The 25,048-nt window shown below is 43.8% G+C and overlaps 1 protein-coding gene across 1 annotated transcript in view; it reads right to left on the bottom strand.

Annotated features, from left to right (window-relative positions):
• Positions 1-25,048, bottom strand: part of UBE2B (ubiquitin conjugating enzyme E2 B) — a 130,519-nt gene that overhangs the window by 1,517 nt on the left and 103,954 nt on the right. The window contains exon 5 of the mRNA XM_086931524.1: positions 9,843-9,931. Coding sequence (XP_086787650.1) covers positions 9,843-9,931 — 89 coding nt within the window. The remainder of the gene's footprint in view (positions 1-9,842; positions 9,932-25,048) is intronic.

Raw genomic sequence — 25,048 nt, 5'->3', positions numbered from 1 at the left:
TCAGGAATAGAAAAGGGTTTTAGGTTCAAAGATGGGTGGAGTGTTAGGGTGGTGAGGGGATTCTAGGGTCCATAGAGAAGTGGTGTTCAGTTCCGCAAAGTGTTCTTACGTTTCAGGAATGGGTGCAGTGATGAGGAGTAGAGGGCTTTTAGGGTTCATGGATGGTCAGAGTTTAGGCCTTGTGAGGGTTTGTAATGTATAATTATAGGTAGCGGTTGGGGTGGTTAAGAATTTTTAGGGTTCTGGGTGGGGTGGAGTTTATGGTGGTTGGGCACTTTAAGGATTTAGGTATTGGTGGAGTTTAGAAATGAAAATTGCATTTTAGGGTTCATCGATGAGTTGTTTAAGGTGATTAGATGTTCTTATGAGAGGAGTTGGCCTAACGGCTAGGGCATTCGACCTCGAATCTGGGTAACTGGGTTAGAGTCTCGGCAAGGACGCGTAACATCCTGTGATTCTGGGCAAATCACTTAATCTCCAGTGCCAAACAAAAATGTATGTGTCCTCATGTAATGCAACTGGTGCTATATAAAGTGCTCTGATAACCGATTCGGGTCAAGTTTGCGCTATATAAATGTGTTCAGAAATGGGTGGGGTTAGAGGTAGAGAGATTTTTTTATGGTTCTGTGATGGGGGAATTTTGGGGTAAAAAGGGCTTTTAGGCTTCCGGGATGAGCAGTGAGGTGTTTTAGGGGGCAGGTATTGATGGCGTTTAAGGGTTGCGAGAGGTTGGCGAGCTAAAAAAATCCAAGGCAATTGACAATGTAAAAGATATAAATATGAGATAATGTTCCCTGAAGTATTGCACTGGAATAAATATCTAAAAAAAACTGTTCTGAAAGACCTACAACCATTCTATTTACTCTTATAAAATAAGCATTCAAAGGGCAATTTCGCCCAAAAAGGCATTCTATTAATTGATTTCTACATAAAAGTAAATGCCATAGATTCGGAAAATTTATATTAAAGAGTTTAGATGAAATGGTTTCCAAGTAATGGTATTCCATATAATCGTTTTCCTATGAAATCACATAAAAGTGGTTACATCTTTAATGTTGCTGCTGAGAGGATGCTTTGGTGGTATATGCAACTTTTTTTTCATTAAATGGCCAACAAAGTCTTGGCGAAGGTATACCAAAAGACACCACCAAAGAATCTTATTAGAAGTAACATGGGGAATGTAACTAAAGCACCATTCAAGACAGGAGTTGCTGCAACATTTTGCATCACAAAGGATGATTCTTGCAGCAATAAAGTAGAACATTCATCTATTCAATGTAGATGGAAGCACATCCACCGTTGCACACGTTTTAAATAAATAATGAAACAATATAACTCACAGTATAAAAATATATACAACATACATATGGATACACATCTTATCTTAGTGGCAGGCAATCCTCGCTCACAGATCCATATTATAGTACTGTAAACTGTCAGCCAAGGGGTTTGGGGACTGGCCCTCCTTTGGACAATATAAACACAAAAACCCATTGTCCTTAACACCAAAAAATGTCCTGGCCAGCGGATGCCTGGAGATAGATCTCTAAATCTACATAGATATCTAGATCTCGATATCTAGATCCAGACATATCCTAGTGGCGGTCACCACTAGGTACTTAAAGTAATGTCTGCTTTATCATAGACAGAGCTTTTTTTGGTTTGCTAATAGCTTTTGTCCCGTTTGAAGAATCTTCAAGAAACTATCCACAAGCAAAGTTCCTCCACCTCAATTCCTTCCAGGAAAGATTCGGGGTGATCCGTCAAGCAGGGGTTGAGAAAAAAGCGGGTTCTAAAACATAAAATCTCCATAAATGTTGTTGGCAGCATTACAGGACTTAATTGCCTGCCCTGAAGTTCTTTAAAAAATTAAAAATAAAAAGATATGGGGGCAGGGTAGAGATACCCTGAATGGGCCCCACCATCCCTCTAGGCCAAAAAAAAGGCAAAATAATGCAGAGAGACTCTTGTGGAGTCAAAGGAGGAATAAAAGAAGGAAGAAGAATTAGCCGGGCCTCATTTATTTAGTATAAGCCATGGGGAGCCTACCCCTGGGGCTTTGTTTAAGGGAGGAGGACCCATCTACCGGGGTTATCATGGGAGGGGTGGTACACAGGCCCCCCGACCAAGCAATTACAAGCTGCAGAGAATGTAGCCCAGGGGAAGATCTCATTATTTATGGGGAGGCAGAGCCTCCAGAGGCCCCAATCCCCAGGCCTGAAAAGGACCCCAGGAGCTCACTCCTGGGTAGATTCCTTTAAGGAAGGTGGTAGTGCGGCCCTCCTCCCCGAGCTCACCCTCGTGGCCGGCTCAGCAGCTATGTCCAAGGGTGCCCGTCCCCCGGACATAGCAGTTTCCATGCCAGCAGCAGAAACCTGTGTTTGCCATTACTTGACAGGAGCATTTTTAAATTTCCTGCCAAGCGGGAAATGAAATGAAAATAAGTTTTATAAAGCACTCTAATGCCCAAGGGCGTATTGGCGCTGGCAGCACAACAGATGGATGATTATGACACCTAGTTATGGAGCTAGGAGTTAAAAAGCCAGGTCTAAAGATTATTTCTAGAACCTAACTGGGAAGAACAGATCTTTATGTGGAGGGGTAAGGCATTCAACCATTTGGTTGTACCGTACACAAAGCTTCTACTTTGTCTAGGTATTCCCAGCAATTGGCGAGCTGCCAAGTTCTGCAGAATTTGTAGTTTGCTAAGGAGCAAAAAGCAAGTCTGCTCCCAGCTGGCGGGGGCTTCAGAAATGCTCCCGCATGCAGGGAGCAGTCTTTAAATTCAGTTACTTGATGGCTATGATGTAGGCTGGAAAACCAATATAAATTTTGCTCCAGTCCGCAGAGAGCAGATTTAGAAACTGCTCCCTGTTGGGGAGACTAATGCCGGCTCCCACTGAATGTGAGGAGCCAGCTGGGGAGGCAAGGCTTCCCCCGGAGTCTCCAATGATACTATGGTGAGTGCCCTTGGGGGGGGCACTAGGGCACCCACCTTTTACTGCACTGGGCCCTGAAGGATGGGGCATCCAGGGACTAAAATCAGCCAAGGAAGAGGGTCGTGTGACCCACTTCAAAATTGTGCTGGGCCCTCGTGTCCCCAGAGCTAAAATCTGCCAGGCGAGGGTTCCTCCATGCCCCCCCTCACACGACAAATATTGCGGGGACATGGTCCCCAGAGCCGGAATCAGCACGGAAAGGGGGAAGGGGGAAGGGGGAGCGGGGGTACGCACCTTCAATTACAAAAAAAACCACCCTGGTTGATGCGGTACCCAGTGTCAGGCCCCATGGCCAACCCCCTGGTGCCGGCTGTATGTTGGCGAAAATTACAAAAAACAATTTGATGGACAGAATGTAGATCAATGTCTTACATTCACCCCAGTACAAGGATCTGGGCCTAAATCCATCGTTTTTTGCACTCCACACCACCCTGGGTCAGATAATGGCTTTATGCAAATCAGCTCTGACTCTGTGCCCCATTTGCAATACCGCCATAAGTGCGCTGGGGATGCTCAGACGTGGGTCCCAGGCACTCCACACCACTGGAGTCAAGCTAGCCGGGCTGATGAGAGGTGTTACCTCGAAACCGGTCCGGTCCTCGGATGCTTGATTCCGTTCTGGGAAGGACATGGCTTTTGTAGTTCGGACTGGACTGTTCCCATGGGGCACAGGGTCAGAGCTGATTTGCATATCGCCATTGTCTAACCCAGGGTGGTGTGGAGTGCAAAAAAAACGATGGATTTGGGCCCAGATCTTTTGACTGGGGTGAATGTGTGACATTGATCCACATTCGGTCCATCACCTGTTTTGTTGGCTGTATGTTGGCTGCAGGGCCTGGACGCCAGCTGTGCGTGGCAGAGGGTTCCCTTTCCATGCAGTAATTAAAAATTACTTTACAAAAAAAAAATTCACTGATGGAAAATAAATAAATTAATTAATAAATAAATAAATCACTGGTTAAAGTAATGTTATAGTAAGGTGAATTTGTCATTCACAACATTAACGTTTTACACACAAAAAACCCTCAGAAATTCACCAGTTATAGTTATCCAACTATAACTTGTCATCCTACCATGCACTGCTTATGACCTAAAATAGGACATCACTCATGACATCTCAACTGACATTACTGATGACATCATTCAATGCTTATTTTATATTTTACATAGTGGTGGGTAGCTACCATAGTACTTCTCAACCTTGTTTTGTACAGCCTTTGTCCAGCTAATGGGGTTAAGTGTTTAGAAAATGCATCTACTCGTAATGCACCATAGCGGGGTAGAGATACTGAATATGTTATAAATGGTTGCATTCAAGAGTAACTGTGTGCAGGTAACAGCTGGCTTGTATTCAATATAGTCCAAACAACTTTTTGGTTCTGCAAAAAAAGTTTCCAAGAGGAGAAAGATACTAAATTTTGTAAGCAGAGAATGGTGTCAGCATGATAATTTATACTGAACATAGAAGAGTGTGTGCACTGGGTACTAATTTATGTACACATGGTTCAAAAGATAGGTTAACTTAAAGTTTTCACCAGAGTTATATGAAGGGTGCAGGTAGTCTGATCGGTAGCACCTTCAAATCTTGTTTGTTTTAGCAAACAGTGCCTTTTTTTACAACTACTGCGTAGAAAGTACACTGTTCTAAGCATATTATTTTGAATACTCTGTTGTGCATTTCACATGAGAGTTTGTGTTTTCAAATAGTATGGTATAGAATTAAATCTCTCCAGAGTAAACACTGTTTACAGCACTTAGTTCTCTACTGATAGCAACTTCATTTATCAATGTAGGTTCAGCGAGTGTCAGGGTTTGATGCAGATAAAAGCTCTCCATAGTAAGGCATTTGTTTTGGAACTGTCATTCACTATTTTGGCTTTCTGTGAACAGTTCTATAAAGATTGAACACTGTACCCAATGGGGGTTTTACACATATACTGTGGGTGATTGTTAATGTGAACTCTGCTACCTGTAAAGTGTATGCAACAGAGTCAATGTTGCACATAATGCTGGTTTTCAACACCTAAGAGAGTTGTTTGTGTTGGCAGTAAGGACGTCTGATCATATTTTGAGCTATTTTGTGGTTACGGTCAGACCTCTAATGCCATAGTAAATTATACAGCATTAGGAGGGAAAACATGGCTTGGATTATGTCAACAGTGATGTGATTTGAGTGGTACATGTGTAAGGTCATAAGCAGTGCATGGTGGGGCGCAAGTTATAGTTAGCAGTGCTAGCTATAACTGGTGAATTTCCGTGATTTCTTTTGTGCAAAACATTTGTCATTGACAAATTCCCCTACCTGTAACGTTACTTTAACCTTTGTTTTTTTTCCAGTGAGTATATCTATCTATAATATTATTGCTTGAGGTCCCATTACATGTATGTTAAATTGTGAGGGCTCCAGTGTTTGTAGCCTTCCCTTATATATCCATATCAAAGAGGAAAGTATGTAGAGGGGCATGGAAATTTAACTAAGAGCGCCAATGCCCTAGTCAATCAAGACAATGATTAGTGTTGCAAGTTACAGCAATAATCATTCAGCAGTTTTTAGCTTAATACAAGAAGTAGTTACAACATAGTATCAAATTAAAACTCGGTCTAGTCTAATAAATATAAATAGGCTCAAAGGATTAGACAATGATCCCCCCACCGGCGGAAGAGCCTAGGGCTTTCTCAAGCCTCTGTATAATTGTGAATTCTGTTATTAAGGTCTCCATCCATTAATGTGGATTGGACGAAGAAAACATACAACACCAGCGGTCCGTCTGATCACACTTTTTCACCAACAGAGTAGGAGTCCATACCTCTCCATGGCATAAATCCCACAGGAAACTCTGGAAGTCCCTTGATGCCTCATGATTCTCATACGACCCACCACGAAAACTTCTGTACTTTATTGCAGCTCTTGCCTGTATAATTGCGTAGAATGTAACTACTTGACACACATGTGCTATATACTGTACTGTATACTCCCTTGAACTCCCTTGGAGAACTGTGCCGGTTCACTTACCTCTACGTCTTTGCGAACTCACTGCGAATACCTTGGCTGGGCACTTGAGCAATTTATAGTTTCTATTTATTTACTTACTTTCTTCGTACTTGTTTTCTCTTGATTGACTGATTTACGTATTACTATTATTATTTGTTATTTCTTGTAAAACAAAAACGATTTGAAATTTAAAAAAAAAAAAAAGAGGAGTCTCATTACTTGTACCTTTGGACTCGAGCAACAATACTCAAACTGCAGCCTTTTACGTTGTCATTGTGCACCTTTTTAGCTGATCACTTTAGATTACTATGCACTTAACCACCAGAACTTATAACAATTACTCAATATTAATTCTTGTATATACATCCAATTATATAGTTTGCTGAAACAAATGTTTGCCTAGTCACTAAACCTTTTTTGAATTCATATTTAGGTAGGAAAAAAGGGATCCAATCATTTACGGTAGTGTTATCTAGTTAACCATCGATCAGTAAATAGTTACACATGGAAAGGTTACCATGTCATGAAAATGTTACTGTGTTTTGTGAATACATTCTTTGGAAACAATGTTGCTTACAGCATTATAATATCCAGCCATCACATATATAAATCATAAAGAGGAGTTCCCCATTATTCCACAATTTAGTTTCCCCTGCAGAGTGAAACTCCCAAATCCCCCCCATGTTAATTTGCTGCTGATAGTTTCATATCGCCTACTCTCGGACTGTGATAACTTGGACATTTAGACAAAATGTGCTTCCACTTATGAGAGGAAAATGGTGACCTCTGAACAAGGTACAACTTCAATTGGCCCAGGCTTCCTGCCTGTGCCCATCTCATATTTTCCAACGCTCCCCCATTGTTTAATCCATCATCCCCGAAACCTATAAATCAGGCTTCTCCAGCGAGTAGCTCGTGAGCTACTGGTAGCTCTCCAGCAACCTGTGAGTAGCTCTCCTGTGTGTTGTCCAGCCTAATAAATTAGAACCTTTTGTTTGGTTGAATTAATGTCGTACCTGCCAGCTTACAACATATTTTCACGGTGTGAGGAGGCAGGGCCTTGGAGGGGGGCAGGGCCTGGTGCTGAGAGTGCAGAGGCACTCTGTCCCTCACCAAGTCCCCTAACCACTCCCCTTTAAACAAAAAACAAAGGGTCATCGAGGCTGTCCCCGATGTCCTGGCATGTTTTCACTCCTTTTATTGACATTGGCTGGTTACTGCCTCCAAAAATGAGCTGGAAATACACTGTTTACAGTGGTTTTCAGCTAGTTTTCCCTACCACCGTGTGATTTCAGCTGTGAAGGCAGCCAAAATCGTGTGACACACGATAGCACTGTGTGAGTTGGCAGGTTTGTAATATATGCATCAAATCCAAAACAATTGCCCTTTTGTGCCTCTTATCAATGTTCGGGATCTATTGTTAATCAATCAGAATGCACTTGAATAAAGAACTTAAACTATCTTGACTCTTCCAGAAAGAATTACCGTTTCCTATAGTGACAAATATATTTATTTAAATTATTTACATGAAATGTATTCACAGTGTATGAATCAAAGAAAAAATTTGAAACCATCAAGTGCTTAAATAAACATTACCTATACATGAACATTTAAAAAGGTCTCTAAAATAAACCAGCTATATCTAATAGGCACCTCTTATAATTCATACACTCAACATTTTAAATATATACAATAAAAAGTAGCTCAAGTTGCGCAAATATTGTTTCTGAGCAAGTCGTTTATAGAAAAACTGTCAAATCCTTTATAGAGATACGGTCATCAAGGCTGTCCCTGATGTTCTGGGGTGTTTTCACCCCTTTTGTGCACATCGGCTGGTTACTGCCTCCAAACACAAGCTAGACATCCACTGTTTAAAGTGGCTTTTAGCTCGTTTTCCCAACCACAGTGTAATTTCAAGTCCTCCCTGGGGGACTGTTTGAATGGAGCCTAAATCGTGTGACACACAGTGGCACCATGTGAGTTGGCAATATATGAATACCACAATTGAAAAGTGTGTATTTGATATGAAAATGTATGTATTTTCAAAATCCATAATTTCCAAAATCTATTTAAATCTGGTATCTGAATGATAAATATGAGATATAAAATGATAGACTTATTACTAATGTTATTACCTTGGTGCCAGGGAGCATTGCATCTGAGGCCATTATGTATTGTCCTTGTGGAGGCATTCCAAATTGTATTACTGCTGGCAATCCTACAGTGAGGAGATCGTGGCTGGTAACCGTGCATAGGGAGACCACTAATATACTCTTATCGGATGTGTTCAAAACTAATATTATTGGTAGCTTGGGAGGATTTTCATGGAGCATAAGTAGCTCTTGAAAGGGGAAAGGTTGGAGACCCCCGTAATAAATCATAGATTGTATAGTCTTGAATAAGACACTTCAAATCAGGTCTGCTGGGTTTGACAGGGAAAGAGACTTCACTGGAAGCTTGAGCCAAGCGCTAAATCGTCAAACCATTTGCTGCCTTACACTACAACGCAGGACAAGGAGCTGGCGAACACTGCAGGCGTGGACTCGACTGCTTGGCAGACGTGCACAATGACGAACTAACTGCAGCATCTGGATGGAAGGGAACATCAATGGACTGAGAAGTACACAAGCCACTTGATGCATGCAATATTTAACTTCATAGAAGAAAGCAATATTTAACCTGTCCACATAGGTTCGAATCTCCACTAAGAACACCAACTGCATGATTACTTTTTCCTCAGGTCTGCACAGGAAGACTTCTTAGTTGCTCATGGTAGAAGATCCACCCAACTGGCAAACGTACAGCCTGTCAAAAGCACTCGAGGTTCCCGATACTATGAAAGGCATCTGCACTGAACGTGTATTTCACTCAGAAAATGTACCTGCTCTTCTGTTCAAAACTTCACACTGGTTAAACTCCTTAAATTTAAATTGTGAACTAAGCCTCAGCTTTAAACAACCCACGAACACTTCAACCAGTGTTCAAATTCTTGTTAAAGTGGATTCACTGTGAGGAGTAAAATGAAAATATTAACAGTTAAAAGTATATTTATCATCATACATCCATCAATGGCAGTACCTCATAAGGTACGGAAATGCTTTGGAAGAGCATAGTTGCCAATGGATGTGCATATTTATTTCATGTAATCATGCAGGAATCCACAACCATTAGGACTTGAACGCATCATGAATTTCCCTGGCTATTTTTCTAAACTAGGGGTAAGCTCTACTGGAGGTACAGATTTTCAGTGCTAATTTATTTACGAACAATAAGCGGTCGATTTATCTGCGCATGACAACAGTTTTTCTGGCAATAAAAGGATAAAAAAGCAAGTCAACTAAACATGCACGATTTCAACAGTTAACAAAAACACTTTCAAGGTGGATTACCAATAACCAAACATAAATAATTCCAGCTGAAGAAATAACATACTGCCTTATTCATGTATGTGCATTAGCTCTAAAATGAACAAGTGTTGTCCAAGCACGTGGATGGACACAACACACTAGGAAAAGCAAGCAGACAAACACTCTAAAAACAAAATACGCTATTGAAACACTTATCTTTTCATATTATCCTAAAAACGGATGAATCGAAAGAAATAGACCTCAGAAATGTATCCTGTAATGAAAGACACTACCAACAATGGCCTAGATTTGCACTGTTCAATTTCAGTGAATTTAACCGCTTACTAATGCTCCTGGGGTATCATGCTAAGACCACCATCAGAGATTTAAAACCTGAATATACAAAGATGTAAAAACTGAACAAACAAAAACCATTAACTATATGGTTTAACAGATTTGAAGTTACTTGTATAATGTTATCTGAAGTTTCATTTCAAATCTTACCTGTATGGAAGTTAAAATAGAGGAGACATCGTATGTTGGACTCCAGCGATTCTGAAGAATGTCTAAACATATGCTACCATCTGCATACACTGAATGTAAATAAAGAATTTAGTTAACATACATACATTTTAGGTGCTCTTTAGGCCATAGTAGTCTATGACAAGACACAAAAACAAGGACATTCATGTATTACATACAAAATTACATTAGTAGTCAAATATCAATTCTTCAAATAGACACCCATAAATGACGATTGCAAACAAATCAGAGACTGTTCATTTTGTCCAATAACATTCCTTAGTAGAATCACAGAACTTACTTCCAGAAAACATTAAAGCCTAAATGGAAAGGGGCACCACAGACGTTTGGAAGAATAGTTTTGTATGAACAGAGCTCAAAACCCAAATCTTCTTTCAATCAATGGCTCAATACCTACAATTAATACAATTTTGAGAATACTGCTAAAATTGGCGTATTACAGAGTGGTTTATATCAACAGTAAATAAACTGAATTTGACAAACTTCATTTGTATACCATGGCCACAGCATGTAGACAGTATCCATTATTCGCAACAGGTTCTCTTACAGAAGTAATTCTAGTGTACCTTAGGGCAGGACTCGTGTGAAGTGCATATTCAAAGGGCATTTTTACCCTATGAAAAATAAGTAAATTATGAATCCTACAAATATAAATATGACTCCCAACATCTGAAGCACCTGTTTCCCTCCTCAGTGCTATTCTTTATTGTTTGGTTAAAACCATTACAAATTAAAACTTGATCGGTTCATTGTAAAAAGGACCGCTGAGTAGAAACCCACTAGAGCATTGTCAATAAATGATAGTCAGCATATAAAAAAGTGTTTTTTTTCTAAAATAGAATGCAGAAGTTATAAGTTATTTAAAACGTTTGAATGCATTGTGGGCAGATAGTCTTCGCCTGGAGGACCGGGAACAGTACAGCTGATGTTAGCAATTTGAGGTTCTGTTAATCCCGGAGGCTGGCTCCTGGATTTGGCAGCGCTAATTTCTTCCAGCTGCTTTGACGCTTTGTGGACTAATTTTGTGAGCCCAATGTTTAGCTTGGAGTCTTCAGGATTGAGGGCTGCTATTATGGCCTGACGGCAGGTTCGAACTCCTAGCCTGATCCATTTGCCTTGCAGTATTAGCCGTCTGTGAGCATAGCGGTACATGCGCAAACTATGTGTTCCAGTGTCTCAGTGTGATAGCCACACATCCTGCATTCGATGTGGTTATCTGTACGACGCCAGTCCGGCAGGTTCTTTAAGAATGGCCAGTCACCCATCCTTAGAGCTAAGAACTTTTATTTCAAGTAAAATGAAAAAGAGCTGGATAAGTGAGGCGACTCGACTCCTGGTTTGAAATTTGTGATTACTGCCCAGGCGGAATTCCTTTTTGACAGAATTGCCCTGTCTGAATGAAATGACCACAGTCGGACGCTCTTCTTAATAACAGCCTTAAGCACCTGCTGGGAAGGGTTTGTTTCCCAGAATTCTTTGACTCCTAGCAGTTTTAAACTGTGATCCAGGTGATTACAATGATTCAGGCTGGACTGGCTTTTTGCTTTTTCTCGCGAATGGCGCAGTCTATAACAGAACTTTATAAATGCTACGGCCTCGATGCCGTGATTATCCAATAGCGGTACAAAAGGGGGTGGTGATGGACGGAGCATCTGAATCAAACACTCACACCCATTCAAAAGATCTGGGTTTGATCCATCACCGTTCTTTAGCCCACTCTGCCACCCCAGTTCAGACATTGCTATATGCAAATCAGTCTGACCCTGTGCCTCATGGGAACAGTCCAGCCCGAACTGCCAAGCCATGTGTTGCATCCAGAAATCACAGTAGAGTAGTAAACTTGTAGATAAGTTTATTCTTCAAAACAAGTACAGCACCAGATCTGTCAGAGTGTTGCTTCATCAGGATACAGTCTTCAACTGAAGATTACAACCTTAACATTCTATGATAACCTAGCAACCTTAGACTTCCCTGGCTTCCCTGGACCGGAAACAAGCTTCCGAGGACCGGTTTCTGGCATTCCAGCCGTCTTCAGCCCGGCTTGCTTGAATCCAGGGGCAAAGTGAGCAAGGGACTCACGTCTGAGCATACCCTGCCACACTTATGGCGGCCAAAAGCGGTACAAAAGGGGGTGGTCCATCAGTTCGGGCTGGACTGTTCCCATGAGGCATAGGGTCAGACTGATTTGCATATAGCCATGTCTGAACTGGGGTGGCAGAGTGGGCTAAAGAACGGTGATGGATTAAACCCAGATCTTTTGACTGGGTGTGAGTGTTTGATTGATTCAGATGCTCCGTCCATCACCACCCCCTTTTTGTACCGCTTTTGGCCGCCTTAAGTGTGGCAGGGTATGCTCAGAAGTGAGTCCCTTGCTCACTTTGCCACTGGATTCAAGCAATCCGGGCTGAAGACGGCTGGAATGCCAGAAACTGGTCCTCGGAAGCTTGTTTCCGGTCCAGGGAAGACATGGCTTGGCAGTTCGGGCTGGACTGTTCCCATGAGGCACAGGGTCAGACTGATTTGCAAATAGCCATGTCTGAACTGGGGTGGCAGAGTGGGCTAAAGAACGGTGATGGATTAAACCCAGATCTTTTGACTGGGTGTGAGTGTTTGATTTATTCATATGCTCCGTCCATCACCACCCCCTTTTGTACCGTGATTATCCAATAGGCCAAGTTCAAGACGAACCTGCGATGGTGAACTCGATTTTGGTAGGCAGAAGGCACGTTTAAAGATTTTGGTTGTTAATTTGTTTAATAATTAACTAATTGTTCCCTTCATGATCTCTTGCTCATACGACAGAGTTAATTATCCTCGCCTTCATTACTTTCAGCATGGGAGTTAGACTTGGGCCAAGTAGTTGTTGTGATAATTTCAGGGCAGCGGCCTCTAGTGACAGGGCTTTGGTCCTTAGCGTTTCTTTTTGTTTGACGAAAGAGCATCAGGGGACCAGAAAAATACCCATATATTTATAATGAGATGTGAGAGTCACTTATTTCTCTGTTAACGTCACACGGAGGACATGCAAGCCAAATCAAGGGGCTTTGGAATACAAATACAAGACATATTTAGTAACCCATCACCGCCTCCCCCTCCTTTAGATATGGAGGGATATTTGTATGCACCTACATCTTTTCAGAGGGATCCAGCAGACAGAATTTAAACCCTTGAAGGTTTAGTCAAGTAAGACTTAAATCAAGAGCAAACATCCATGGCTTAGTATTTGAAAAGGCATGCGAGTGACCAAATGGCCACTTTGCTGAAGCTGCCTCAATGCTGATTATACGAAATTGCCTAATAATACGAGAGTTGCCTAGCAACCCTTAGCAACAGGAAAGCAACAGAGAGCAACTGATGCCATATATGTCTTGGATCACTAAAGGTGACAAAGAGGCTGTCCGATTTCCCCAAGCCAAGTGGTTTCCTAATATCCAAGCAAGAATGCAAATGCTACTTACCAGTATGCATCTGTTCTTGGCATGTAGGGCTGCTGACATTCATATCTGTGCATAGATCGCCGCCTAGTGTTGGGTCCGGATGATTGCACATTGTTGTCCTGGAAGAGTCTTCGAAGTATCACGAGATAGGTGGCTCCTCCCCTGGACTACAGTGCGCATGGGCATCGCCTCCATCCCCAGATTGTTTTTAGCCATTGGCAGAGATGGAGTGAACTATGTGAGTGATGACCATGCTATGCGTGTATATAAGAAAATACTGCAGCTGCTACAGGCGCCGGGGAGGAGGGCGGGCGATATGAATGTCAGCAGCCCTACATGCCAAGAACAGATGCATACTGGTAAGTAGCATTTGCAGTTCGAGGCATGTGGGCTGCTGAATTCATATCTGTGCATAGAATACATAGCAGTGCTCCCCTCATTGGCGGCCGCCCGTGCCAGCTGCAGCCGTTTGAAAAAGTGTTTTGAGAACAGCCTGACCAACAGCTGCCTGCTGTTTGGAGTGCACGTCTACACAGTAATGTTTAGTGAAAGTATGTGTGGTAGACCATGTGGCTGCTCTACAAATATCTTCTAAGGGAATGTTACCTAGGAAAGCCATAGAGGCCCCCAACTTTCTGGTGGAGTGGGCTCTTGGTGGAATTGTGAGAGTGCGTTTAGCCTTAGCGTAACAGATCTGAATGCATTTCACGATCCACCTAGCGATCCCAGCTTTGGAGATAGCGTTTCCCTTGTGGTGTGAGGCAAATGCAACGAAAAGTTGCTTGGTCTTACGAAAATCTTTTGTCCTGTCAATGTAGTACATTAAGGCTCTTTTAACGTCAAGGGTGTGGAGCATCCGCTCCGCCAGCGACTCTGGGTTTTGAAAAAACACTGGCAACTCAATTGTCTGGTTCATGTGGAATTGAGATACCACCTTGGGTAAGAATTTAGGGTTAGTGCGGAGCACCACCCTGTTAGCGTGTACTTGGAAGAAAGGTTCTTGGATGGTGAGCGCCTGCAACTCGCTAACCCTCCGTAGCGATGTAATTGCTACTAAGAAAGCAACCTTCCAAGTCAGAAACTGAAGCTCACAAGAGTGCAGTGGCTCAAAGGGAGGACCCATCAGCCTTGTAAGAACCACATTGAGGTTCCATTCCGGAGCTGGTGGTGTCCGTGGTGGAATGACCCTTTTGAGTCCTTCCAGAAAAGCCTTGATAGCAGGGACCTTAAAAAGTGATAGGTGTTGCCTATTCTGGAGGTATGCTGCCATTGCAGACAAGTGAATGCGGATGGAATAATACGCCAAATTGCATTGGTACAGGTGGAACAGGTAACAAATGATGTTTTGAATGGAAGCATCTAGCGGGTCAATATCGTGGTTTACACAGTAAATGACAAACCGCTTCCATTTAGCCGCATAACAAGCTCGAGTAGTGGGCTTCCTTGCCTCCCGAATGATGTCCATGCAATCGGGGGGAAGATTGAGGTATCCAAACTCTAGGACTTCAGGAGCCAGATCGCCAGGTTGAGCTGTTGCGGATCTCGGTGCTGAATGTCGCCATGGCTCTGCGTCAGAAGGCTGGGAGTGAGATGAAGCCTTTGATGCGGTACCACGGAGAGTTCCAGAAACGTGGTGTACCATGGTTGGCGAGCCCACGTTGTAGCAACCAGGATGAGAGTCATCGAGTGCTGCCTGAGTTTGCGTGCCACCAGCGGTATCAGAGGTGCTGGGGGAAAAGCGTACGCAAATTTGCCTGACCAGTTCATCCACATCGCATTGCCCTGCGATTGCGGGTGTGGGAACCTGGCGGCGAAGCTTTGGCATTTTGCGTTCTCCTTTGTGGCGAACAGGTCTATCTCTGGATGACCCCACTTTTGGAAGTACGGTTGGAGTACTGATGGATGTATCTCCCACTCGTGCATTTGATGGCTGTGCCTGCTGATCAGGTCCGCCATCTGGTTGTTTTTGCCGGGGAGATGCTCCGCCATGAGGAAGATGTTCCTCTGAATGGCCCACTTCCACATGCTCTGAGCCAGATGAGACAGCTGCGGAGAGTGTGTGCCCCCCTGTTTCTGAATGTAGTACATGGCCGTCATGTTGTCCGTCTGGATCAACACGACCTTGTTGCACAGATGTAATTTGAATGCCTTCAAGGCCATGAAGATTGCCATCAGTTCCAAAACGTTGATGTGCATCTTCTTTTGCTGTAGTGTCCATAGTCCCTGCACTGTGTAATGGAGTACATGCGCTCCCCATCCCTGGAGAGAAGCGTCCGTTGTCAGGACAATCTGTGGCACAGGCTCCTGGAACGGTCGGCCCTTGCAAAGGTTTTGTGGATTCCACCAATGCAGAGAGTTGTACGCCCGACCGCTCACCAACACTAGGTCTGTTAGTTGCCCATGAGCCTGAGTCCACTGACGTGCTAGGCACTCCTGAAGCGGACGCATATGTAGTCTCGCGTGCGGGACGATGGAGATGCAGGAGGCCATCATGCCTATCAACTGCATGAACACCTTCGCTGGAAGCGAGTGCTGAGGTCTGAATCGTTGGATCAGCGTTTGGATACTGGCGATTCTCACTGAATTTGGCTGCGCAGTGGCCGCCAGAGTGTTTATTGTCGCGCCCAGATACTGCCGTATATGGGCGGGTTGGAGATGGGATTTTGGATAGTTCAGCGAGAATCCCAGATCGTGCAGGAGATGAATGGTGCGGGACACGTGGTCGGCGCACTGCTGTTCTGACTTTGCCTGAATGAGCCAGTCGTCCAGATAGGGGTAGACGTGGACGTTCTGGCGTCGTAGATGTGCTGCCACAGTCGCCAGACACTTTGTAAAGACTCTTGGCGCTGTGGTGACCCCGAAAGGCAGAACCCTGAACTGGTAGTGCTGGTCTTGAATCGTGAATCTGAGGTACTTCCTGTGGGAAGGATGCAGGGGGATGTGGAAGTATGCATCCTTGAGATCTAGTGTAGCCAGGAAGTCCCCCTGTTGAAGCAGAGGGAGGACCTGCTGCAACGTGAGCATATGGAAGTGCTCCGATAGAATGTACCAGTTGAGGGGCCTGAGGTCCAGGATGGGCCTGAGGGATCCGTCCTTTTTGGGGATCAGAAAGTAAAGAGAGTAAACTCCTGTTCCCCTTTCCGGCAGTGGAACGAGCTCTATTGCCCCTTTTTGCAGCATGACTTGAACTTCCTGCTGCAACAAGTGCAAGTGCTCGCCGGACATAGGACGGTTTCTTGGAGGTATGTTTGGTGGAGTGGAAGTAAGTTCTAGACAGTAACCGTACTGGATAAGAGATTTGACCCACCTGTCCGTGGTGATGGATTTCCACGCGGGCAGGAACTGCTGGAGTCTCCCCCCGACCGGTGTCGTGTGGTCGGGGGGCAGTGACAAGGCGTCACTGTTTGTTGGTGGAGGAGGACCTGGAGCTGTTGTTTCCACGTCCCCTGCCTTTGACGTTGTTGCCCCTGTAACCACCTCTACCCTTGTTGGTGTATGAGGTTTGGGTGTTGCTCTTATAGTACTGTGTGGATTGCGATGCCTGACCCCTTGAGGTGCCTCTGTTATTGGAGCGGCGAAAGGAACCACCCCGAAACTGCTGAGACTGGAGGGCCCCCATAGACTTAGCAGTGTCCGTGTCTTTCTTCATTTTTTCAAGTGTCGCATCCACCTCGGGCCAAACAGGTGGTCAGGATTAACTGTCTGGTTCAAGATGGTCGTTTGTATATTAGGTTTGAAGCCTGATATTCTAAGCCAAGCATGCCTCCTCAGCAACACGCTAGTGTTGATTGCCCTGGAGGCGGTGTCAGCCACGTCCAGCGCACATTTGATGGAAGGGTTGGTGATCAGCTTCCCCTCCTGAATCAACATTTCACCTGCCTCCTTGTACTTATCAGGCAGGTGCTGCAGAAGTGTTTCTAGGGTGTCGTAATGCGCCCTATCGTAGCGTGCAAGTAGGGCCTGCGTGTTTGAAATGCGCCAAATATTAGCTGCCTGCGCAGCAATTCGTTTCCCTGAGGCTTCAAATATTTTTGACTCTTTGTCTGGGGGAGGAGCGTCACCCGTGGTCTGCGAGTTCGCCCGCTTCCGTGCTTTGGATACCACCAAAGAGTCCAGCGGCAAGTGTCCCTTGATGTACGTTGGATCCGAGGGCGCGGTCTTGTATTTTTTGTCAATGCGAGGATTGATGACTCGCGCCCGAGTGGGCTCCCTGAAAACCTCCGGCGCGTGCTTCAGCACTCCCTTGAGCATAGGCAATGTCTTGACCGACTTTTCAGCCACTGAGAAAGTGTCAAACAAAAAATCAACATCCACAGGATCTGAATGTAGGTCGACATCATGATTAGCTGCAGCTCTCTCAATCAGAGCGTTGAAGGCTGCAGAGTCCTCTGTTGGAGAAGTCTTTGGTGCAAAAAGTTGCGGTTCATGACCCGACTGAGGGTCCTCAGGGTCGCCTCCGGCAGACCAAGGTTCATGTACCTCCTCTGGATCCGAGTAGGATGGATAATTGTACTCGTCTTCTTCATCTTTGTCACCTTCCCCAGCGTTGAAATGCGTCGGTGAAAGTTCCAAATTATGAGGAGATGCCGGCTCTATAGGGGCAGAAGTACCCGCAGAGTCCTTCTTGTTTTTGAGTGGAATACGATAACGCTCCAACACCGGCTCCGTGGTGATCTTTCGTTTGAGGAGAGAGAGCTTTCCGGTGTTGGCGTCGATAATAACCTCTCGACGCTCCTCATCTGCGAGGGGCTGGAGCCGAGGCTTTGGCCCCACCGATGACGCCTTGGGCGTCGACACCACCTTCAAAGGCACCCCGGCCCCATGCTTTGGAGCGAAAGCCTTCGGCGTCGTCTTCGGCGGCAGCGTGAAGTGGATAGGCGTTTGCGCTTTTGCCGGCTTCGGTGTAGGCTTCGGCACCACATCCTTCGGTTCGGGAGCCACAGCGTCCTTCCGAATCCGCTGCAGGCATTCCATGACCTTTTTTGTGAAGGCCGGGGAGGGCTGGACCGGCTCGAGCGATTCCTCCGAGTCCGGCGTCGGCGAAAGGCACGGTCTTCGGAGCCGAGACATCACCACCCTTGGGCTTGACGGCCGGAGTCGGCACAGCCAGAGCATCGGCGCCGTCCTGACGCTTCTTTGGAGCCTTCTTTGGGTCATCGACCTCGACCACCTTCGGCGCCGACGCGGCCGCGTCGGTCGCCTTCGGCTTCGACACCGGGGTCTTCGGGTCGGCCATCTTGGCGCGGCTCTTGCTGTCGGCCATTTTGAATTTCTTAGACGTTGAGGCCTCTGGAGCCTTCTGTCCCACCAGTGCGACTTTCACTTTCGGTTTCGAAACCGTTGGTGTGGACCCCGATGGTTTCACTTTCTTCAACGGGAGTGGCACATCAGAAATGTCCGTGGCCGGGCCCGGAGGCGAGGCCGTGGGACGATTAACGAGGTCTTGGGTAAGGCCCGAAGGCGATCCCTCGACCTGGGCCGTATAGTGGGGGTTGACCCCTGAGTCAGTTTGAGGATGCTCCTCCTCTGAGCTATCCTCCACGGTGGCAATGGCCCCATCGTCGTCCCCTACCTCACCGACGACTTCGTCAAACTCCTCGTCTCCCACGTCGTAGTTTTCTTCCTCCGACGCCGGGCTAGAGTCCGAAACTTGAAAGACAGTGTCGTCTCCAAAGTCTTCTTCGAAGATGTTGTCTGGCGGGGGCGCCGATAACTGGGCCTGGAGCCTAGCGGCCCTACGAAGCTTGAGAGTCTTCTTACACCGGAACTTTGAGCAGGCCATACACCTGGCCTCATTATGGTCCGGCGACAGACATTTGTTGCACACTGGGTGCACGTCGAGGTGTGAATACTTTGAGGTGCACACTGGGCACCTTTTAAACGGAGTTCGTTCCATGTCTGGAGCGTCGTGTAGGCCCGTCCGCGCCGACAGCACGCGGAAGGGCAGCAAGAGTTCGGAGCTGAAGAACAGTTAAACCCGAACGAAAAACGATACCGACGCCAAGCCTAAAGACCTTTTGGTCTCAAGTTAGAAAAGTTAAACAACTATCGATTCCGACAGAGGGAACCGAAACACATCCGAACCCAATGGCGGAAAAAAACAATCTGGGGATGGAGGCGATGCCCATGCGCACTGTAGTCCAGGGGAGGAGCCACCTATCTCGTGATACTTCGAAGACTCTTCCAGGACAACAATGTGCAATCATCCGGACCCAACACTAGGCGGCGATCTATGCACAGATATGAATTCAGCAGCCCACATGCCTCGAACCATCTGTTTCACTATTAATTTGAGCTATCTGTCTCTATGACTCGCATTCAGTCCTGGGTTTTCCCCTCTGTGATTTGAGTACCAGGGTTGCCATCCATGGGTTGTCTGGGAGCAGCCCACATGCTGTGTTTCCTTAAACATAAAGAGCTGTTCCACTAATTTACTAGAGCCGGTGGAAAAAGTCTGATGGTAGACAATTGGGATCAGAGACCCTCCCACTATGCAACACAGCCTAACTGACATCCATAGGCATGCCGGCGATATCAACTGCTCAACACTCCAGGTGTGACTTACCTGTACCACACTGTAGTACAAGTCACTACTTTCCCCACTAGTGTCCCAACCTATGCATGGCCTTCTTGTCAACCACTCAAATCACACCAGAAGCTTAACAGACATAGACCCAACCTCGTACAAACGCTCCCGTCATATTGATTCTGAGGCTCATTCATAGTTCGGGAATGTAGTCCCTATGATTGAAGCTGGAAATGTCAACTTAATGTCAAATGCTGGTCACCTTACTACAGACTTTAGGTCTAGTACAGTTTCTTTTACATCCTTTGCCACTTTGCATTGTTCCCTTGATTCTCCTACCAATTGCTTTTTTGATCTTCTAATAGTTCATTTGGGGGGAAAAGAATCAATTAATAATACTTTCGCTGTAAGACTTCTGTCTTTCACACCCCAACAAAGACCTGATTTTTTTTGGGTGAAGTTTACCAGACATTTCTGCTGATTTGCTTCACACTGTCACTCTAATGTCCTTCTTATTCAATGGTTGTTTTGTTCATCTTGGGTCTGTCCCTCCCCTGGAGCACCACCACCAATTTACTTGCATCCCTCCACTGCCCACTTTTAGGGAACTACTTTCTTCTTTTGTCTTAAGCACTGCACAAGACAGGATGTGTTTTCCAACTGTCTCCTAGTGTGCTCTTCTTTCCTTTTCTGTGCTCCATGTTGCTCTCTCACCTGTGAGCTTCTCCCCGCCCATTAAAAATGCGCTCCTGTGATTCTCCCCTACGTTGCTTTCTCATACTTATGCTTTTCCACTCCCCAGCTTCACTTTGCTCTCTCCCTTGTCTGTGTGCTTTAAACAATTACGCTCAACACAAATTTCTCACATTTTCTAGTTGCATTGTTGATGCGTGAAGATTTCTGTCAGTGTAACACGCGAAAAAAAGAAAGGAAAAAAGCACTCCAACTGGGTACCATAGGAAAAGGAGGAAATGATAATCAACCGGTTGAGGATGTATTTATGGAAGCTAAACAACGCCTCGAGAAACGGTTCGCAAAGGAGGATAACGTCGTGCTCAAGGTACAAGTTCTATTCCAGGCCACAAAAGCAGGATTAGAGTGTGGAGGAGTTTGTATCAGTATTGAGAGAGTTGTCTATCAAGTGCAACTTTGGGCAAATGACAGATGAACTTATTCACGACCAGTTCATTGTGCAGTGTCGAAGCAGAAAAGCGCAAGAGAGATTGTGGGCAGCCAAAAACCCAACTTTAAAGGATGCGCTGCACATTGCTGAAGTAGTTGAGGAGTCCGAGAAATGTATGTTGGTTATGAGCAAAAAGAATGCCATGACTGAGGAAGTCACAGCTGTAGGACGGAAAGATCAGCAAAATAAGTTTACGTCAAATAAAACCAACGCAAAAACAAGACAAGGTATGAAACAGAAAAGTTGTACGAGATGTGGCAGTTTAGTGCACACAAGTGACTCTAAGTGGTGTTTCGCAACCAAACAAGATTGCATAAAGTGCAGACGAAGGGGGAACTATGCTAGAATGTGTAAGACAACAGAACGGTTAAGGGTTGCTGTTGAAGAAGATTCAAGTTCAGACTGTAATGGAGATGAACGTGTTTTGATGGATTTAACTGGCAATGGTATTGAAAGGAAAAGACAATGCCCCAAAGCTGAATTTAACATTAAAAGCAAAGAAGTAGAATTGATGGTGGGCTGTGGATCTCTGTACACCATAGTGCCTAAGTGGATGTGGAAAAAAGAGTGGCCAGAAGTTGTACTGTAACCTAAGGACATAGATCCAAGAGGTTACCAAGGAGAGAGAGAATCGATGTTCTTGGGTTTTTCACCTCACCGCACCCATTATTTTTAAGTCAAGATGAACAATGGGCAAAGTGTATGTTGTGGAGGATGGTCCTCCCATTCTTGGTTGGGGACATCAATTTGACTAGCATCTTGAGAGAAATGGGAGATGTTTTCACCAAGGGCCTTGGTTAACTAAAGGGGTACACTCACAAAATTATTCTGAGGAAAGGTACCACCCCTGTCAAACACATTAGAAGGGTGCCTGTTGGAGACGCGCGATCGCGCAAATCAAGATGGATGCCACCTAGAGAGCTCTCTTGCGTTTTTCACCCGTTTTTAATCAAAAATTAAACATTTTTGTCAGTAACTGCATGTAAGTGGGGTCGCTGTGTTGGTGAAGTGCTTACCTGCATTTTGAGGTAGTTTCACTCTTTGCTGCAGGGAAAGTGGTTTTTTCAGCCTCCTGGTTTCTGCTCCCTGCACTGCATTAAGGTACTGCCTGGAATCTCTGTCAGGGGGGCAGGGTATACCTCAGGAAAGGGCCTGGCTTGGGCCTAGCCACACCCACAGTACAGTTTAGCTGCTGCACCAGTCTTTTGAAGATATACTTCCTTTTATTATATTATCTCAGACTTTCTTCAGATATATTTCACTTTAATTATTTTTAAGCAAATATGGAGAATAAAACTCCCGGTAAAAGGAGACAACAGATTTCCCCACCTCCATTAAAATCGAAATTGGTAGAATCATCTGAGCCTACACTATCTTTAATTTTGGAAAAAGTTAAGGCACTTCGGGCTAATACAGATACTATTGCGACAGAAATTAGAAATATGCGAAAAGAAATGGCATGCTTATCCATGAAAATTTCTGATAATTCAATTAAAATTCAGGATAATAAAGCCGCAGTCGACGTTTTTACACCACTTGTGGCGAAAATATCTCCTATGTGCTCACATCTTTTGGATATAGAAAATAGCAATAGGCAATATAACCTTCGCATATTTAATCTACCAGAAGAGATTGGGGGAAATAACTCAATTATAATTGGAGAACTTGCTTCCTGGTCTTTTAAATCTCAAATTCCCTGAGAAATTTGAAGTTGATAAGGCTCATAGAATTCCTTCTCATCGTAACCTGCAGCATACCTAGCTTAGGCAAATGATACTTAAGGTGTTTCGTCATCATCATTTGGTTATGATCAAGAAGGCAGCAAGAGAAATCCCCTCCCTGATGGTTAATGGCAACAAAATCTTTATTCATCAAGACTTTGCAAAAGAAACTGTTGCAATATGCAAGGAATTTACTACTCTTCGCCCTCAACTGAGAAGTCTTGGATATAAGTACGGTCTTTTGATCCTTCAACGATGCACATTTGGATGGATTCCTTCTCAAAATCTTTTCAACGGCCTGAAGATCTACACCATTTTCTTGATCACCAACTTAAACATTCAATGGACACTCATGATCCTACTACTTGATCTTTTTATCTTCTGTAGTCAGCTGACATACTTCTGATTATTCATTCTACTTCAGGGCTCCAACGGTTTTGGTCATGCTTGTAGAGCGTGTGTGCGTTTCACTGTTCATATTTATGTTATTTGTTTGTCTTTTTTTCCTGTCTTCTCGTCTCCTTTAAAATGTATACTTTCTAGAGCTACTCATTTCTTCTTATATGTCCTTTTTCTCTATCATCCTCTTCTTTTTTTCTTTCATTATGGCTAACATTAAAGTAATATCGTTATATGTTAAAGGTTTGCGCCATCCAGTTAAGCGCACTAAGATTTTAGATTATGTAAGCAGTTCCAAAGACGATTTTTGTTTCTTACAGGAGACTCATGTTGATGATACAATATTAAATTATATGAGAAAGAAGTCGGTTGACAGTATAGTTTCTTCTCCTGCTATTGGCAAAAAAATGGTATAGCGATATTAATTTCAAAAAAGTCTCATTGTCAAATATTGAGTAAATTTACTGATACAGAAGGAAGGTATTTAATTGTTAAAGTTAAAGATACTATTATTTTCTTACTAAACGTTTATGGGCCTACTGCGGATGACCCTAATTTTTGGTCTAATCTTACTACAGAGGTCCTCAAACTTGGAAATGTTCCCTTGATTGTAGCTGGTGACTAACGTTATTTCTGATCCTTTATTGGATAGATTGTCTAAAAAGAAATTTCATCCCTCTAAGGTTTATTATGCTTTTAAAACATTTCTTCACACTACTAAGTTGGTCGATATATGGCGCCTCCATTTCCCTACGGATAAAATGTTTACTTTCTTTTCTAATCCACACAATTCTCACTCTAGAATTGATTATATTTTAGTAACGCGACAACTTATTACTTCTATTAAAACCCCTATGATTGGAAACATTGATGTTTCTGATCATGCTATGATCTCTTGTAGGTTACATCTCCAAACAACATCTCCTAAACAATTTAGGTGGAGAATGAATTCTGGCATTGCTCTCAACGAAAATAATAAACCTAAACTTTTAACTGCCATTACTGAATACTTTCAATAGAATCCGGAAGGTTCTACTTCTTTGATTAATCGTTGGGATGCTTTTAAAACATATATTAGAGGTGTTACTATTTCTATTGTGGCCCATGAAAATAAAACATTTAATGCAAATATTAAATGTTTGGAAAAACAAATAGCGAAATATGAATGGCTCTTTATCACTTCTAATGATCTCCAATATAGGGATAGGCTGCAAAAATTGCACTATGAGTTTAATACTATTCTTAGTAGAAGAGCTGGTATCCAACTCTCTAAAGCTAAATTTAGCTTTAATACAAATAAATCTGGTAGACTTTTAGTGAATTACCTTCATATCAAAAAAGACAAGTCCCAAACTACCTCCATTCATAGCTCTAACGGTAAAATTGCCATATCCCATAAGGATATTGTTAATGAATTTCTAGACTTTTATTCTAAATTATATAATAAACCTGAATTTAATGATATCATTGGTAGACTTCTTCCTAGACTCCTGTGATTTGCCTAAACTTTCTCATTCTGATAAACTTGGATTAGACCTACCCAAAAATTCGGACGACATTTTATCTGCCATAAAATCCCTCAAACAAAATAAATCTCCGGGTCCTGATGGTTTGCCGGCAGAGTTTTATAAAGAATTCCAATCCCAACTTTCACCCTTTTTACGTCACCTAATTACCTAATTTACTTATTTAGGAAGTATGTCGGGTTCTTTTTCGGAAGCCTTAATTATTGTTCTTCCTAAACCGGATAAAGACCTCACTCTTGTTTCTAATTATCGTCAAATTTCTTTAATAAATCAAGATTGTAAATTATATGCTAAAATATTGGCCACACGTGTATCCCTAATATTAGATTCTATTATTCATTCTGATCAATCAGGGTTTATGAAAAAAAGATACTC

The sequence above is a fragment of the Lissotriton vulgaris genome, chromosome 7 (genome assembly GCF_964263255.1).
Source record: "Lissotriton vulgaris chromosome 7, aLisVul1.2, whole genome shotgun sequence".
NCBI lineage: Eukaryota > Metazoa > Chordata > Amphibia > Caudata > Salamandridae > Lissotriton > Lissotriton vulgaris.
The sequence above is the reverse complement of the archived record's forward strand: the minus strand, read 5'-3'. Positions and strand labels throughout refer to the sequence as shown.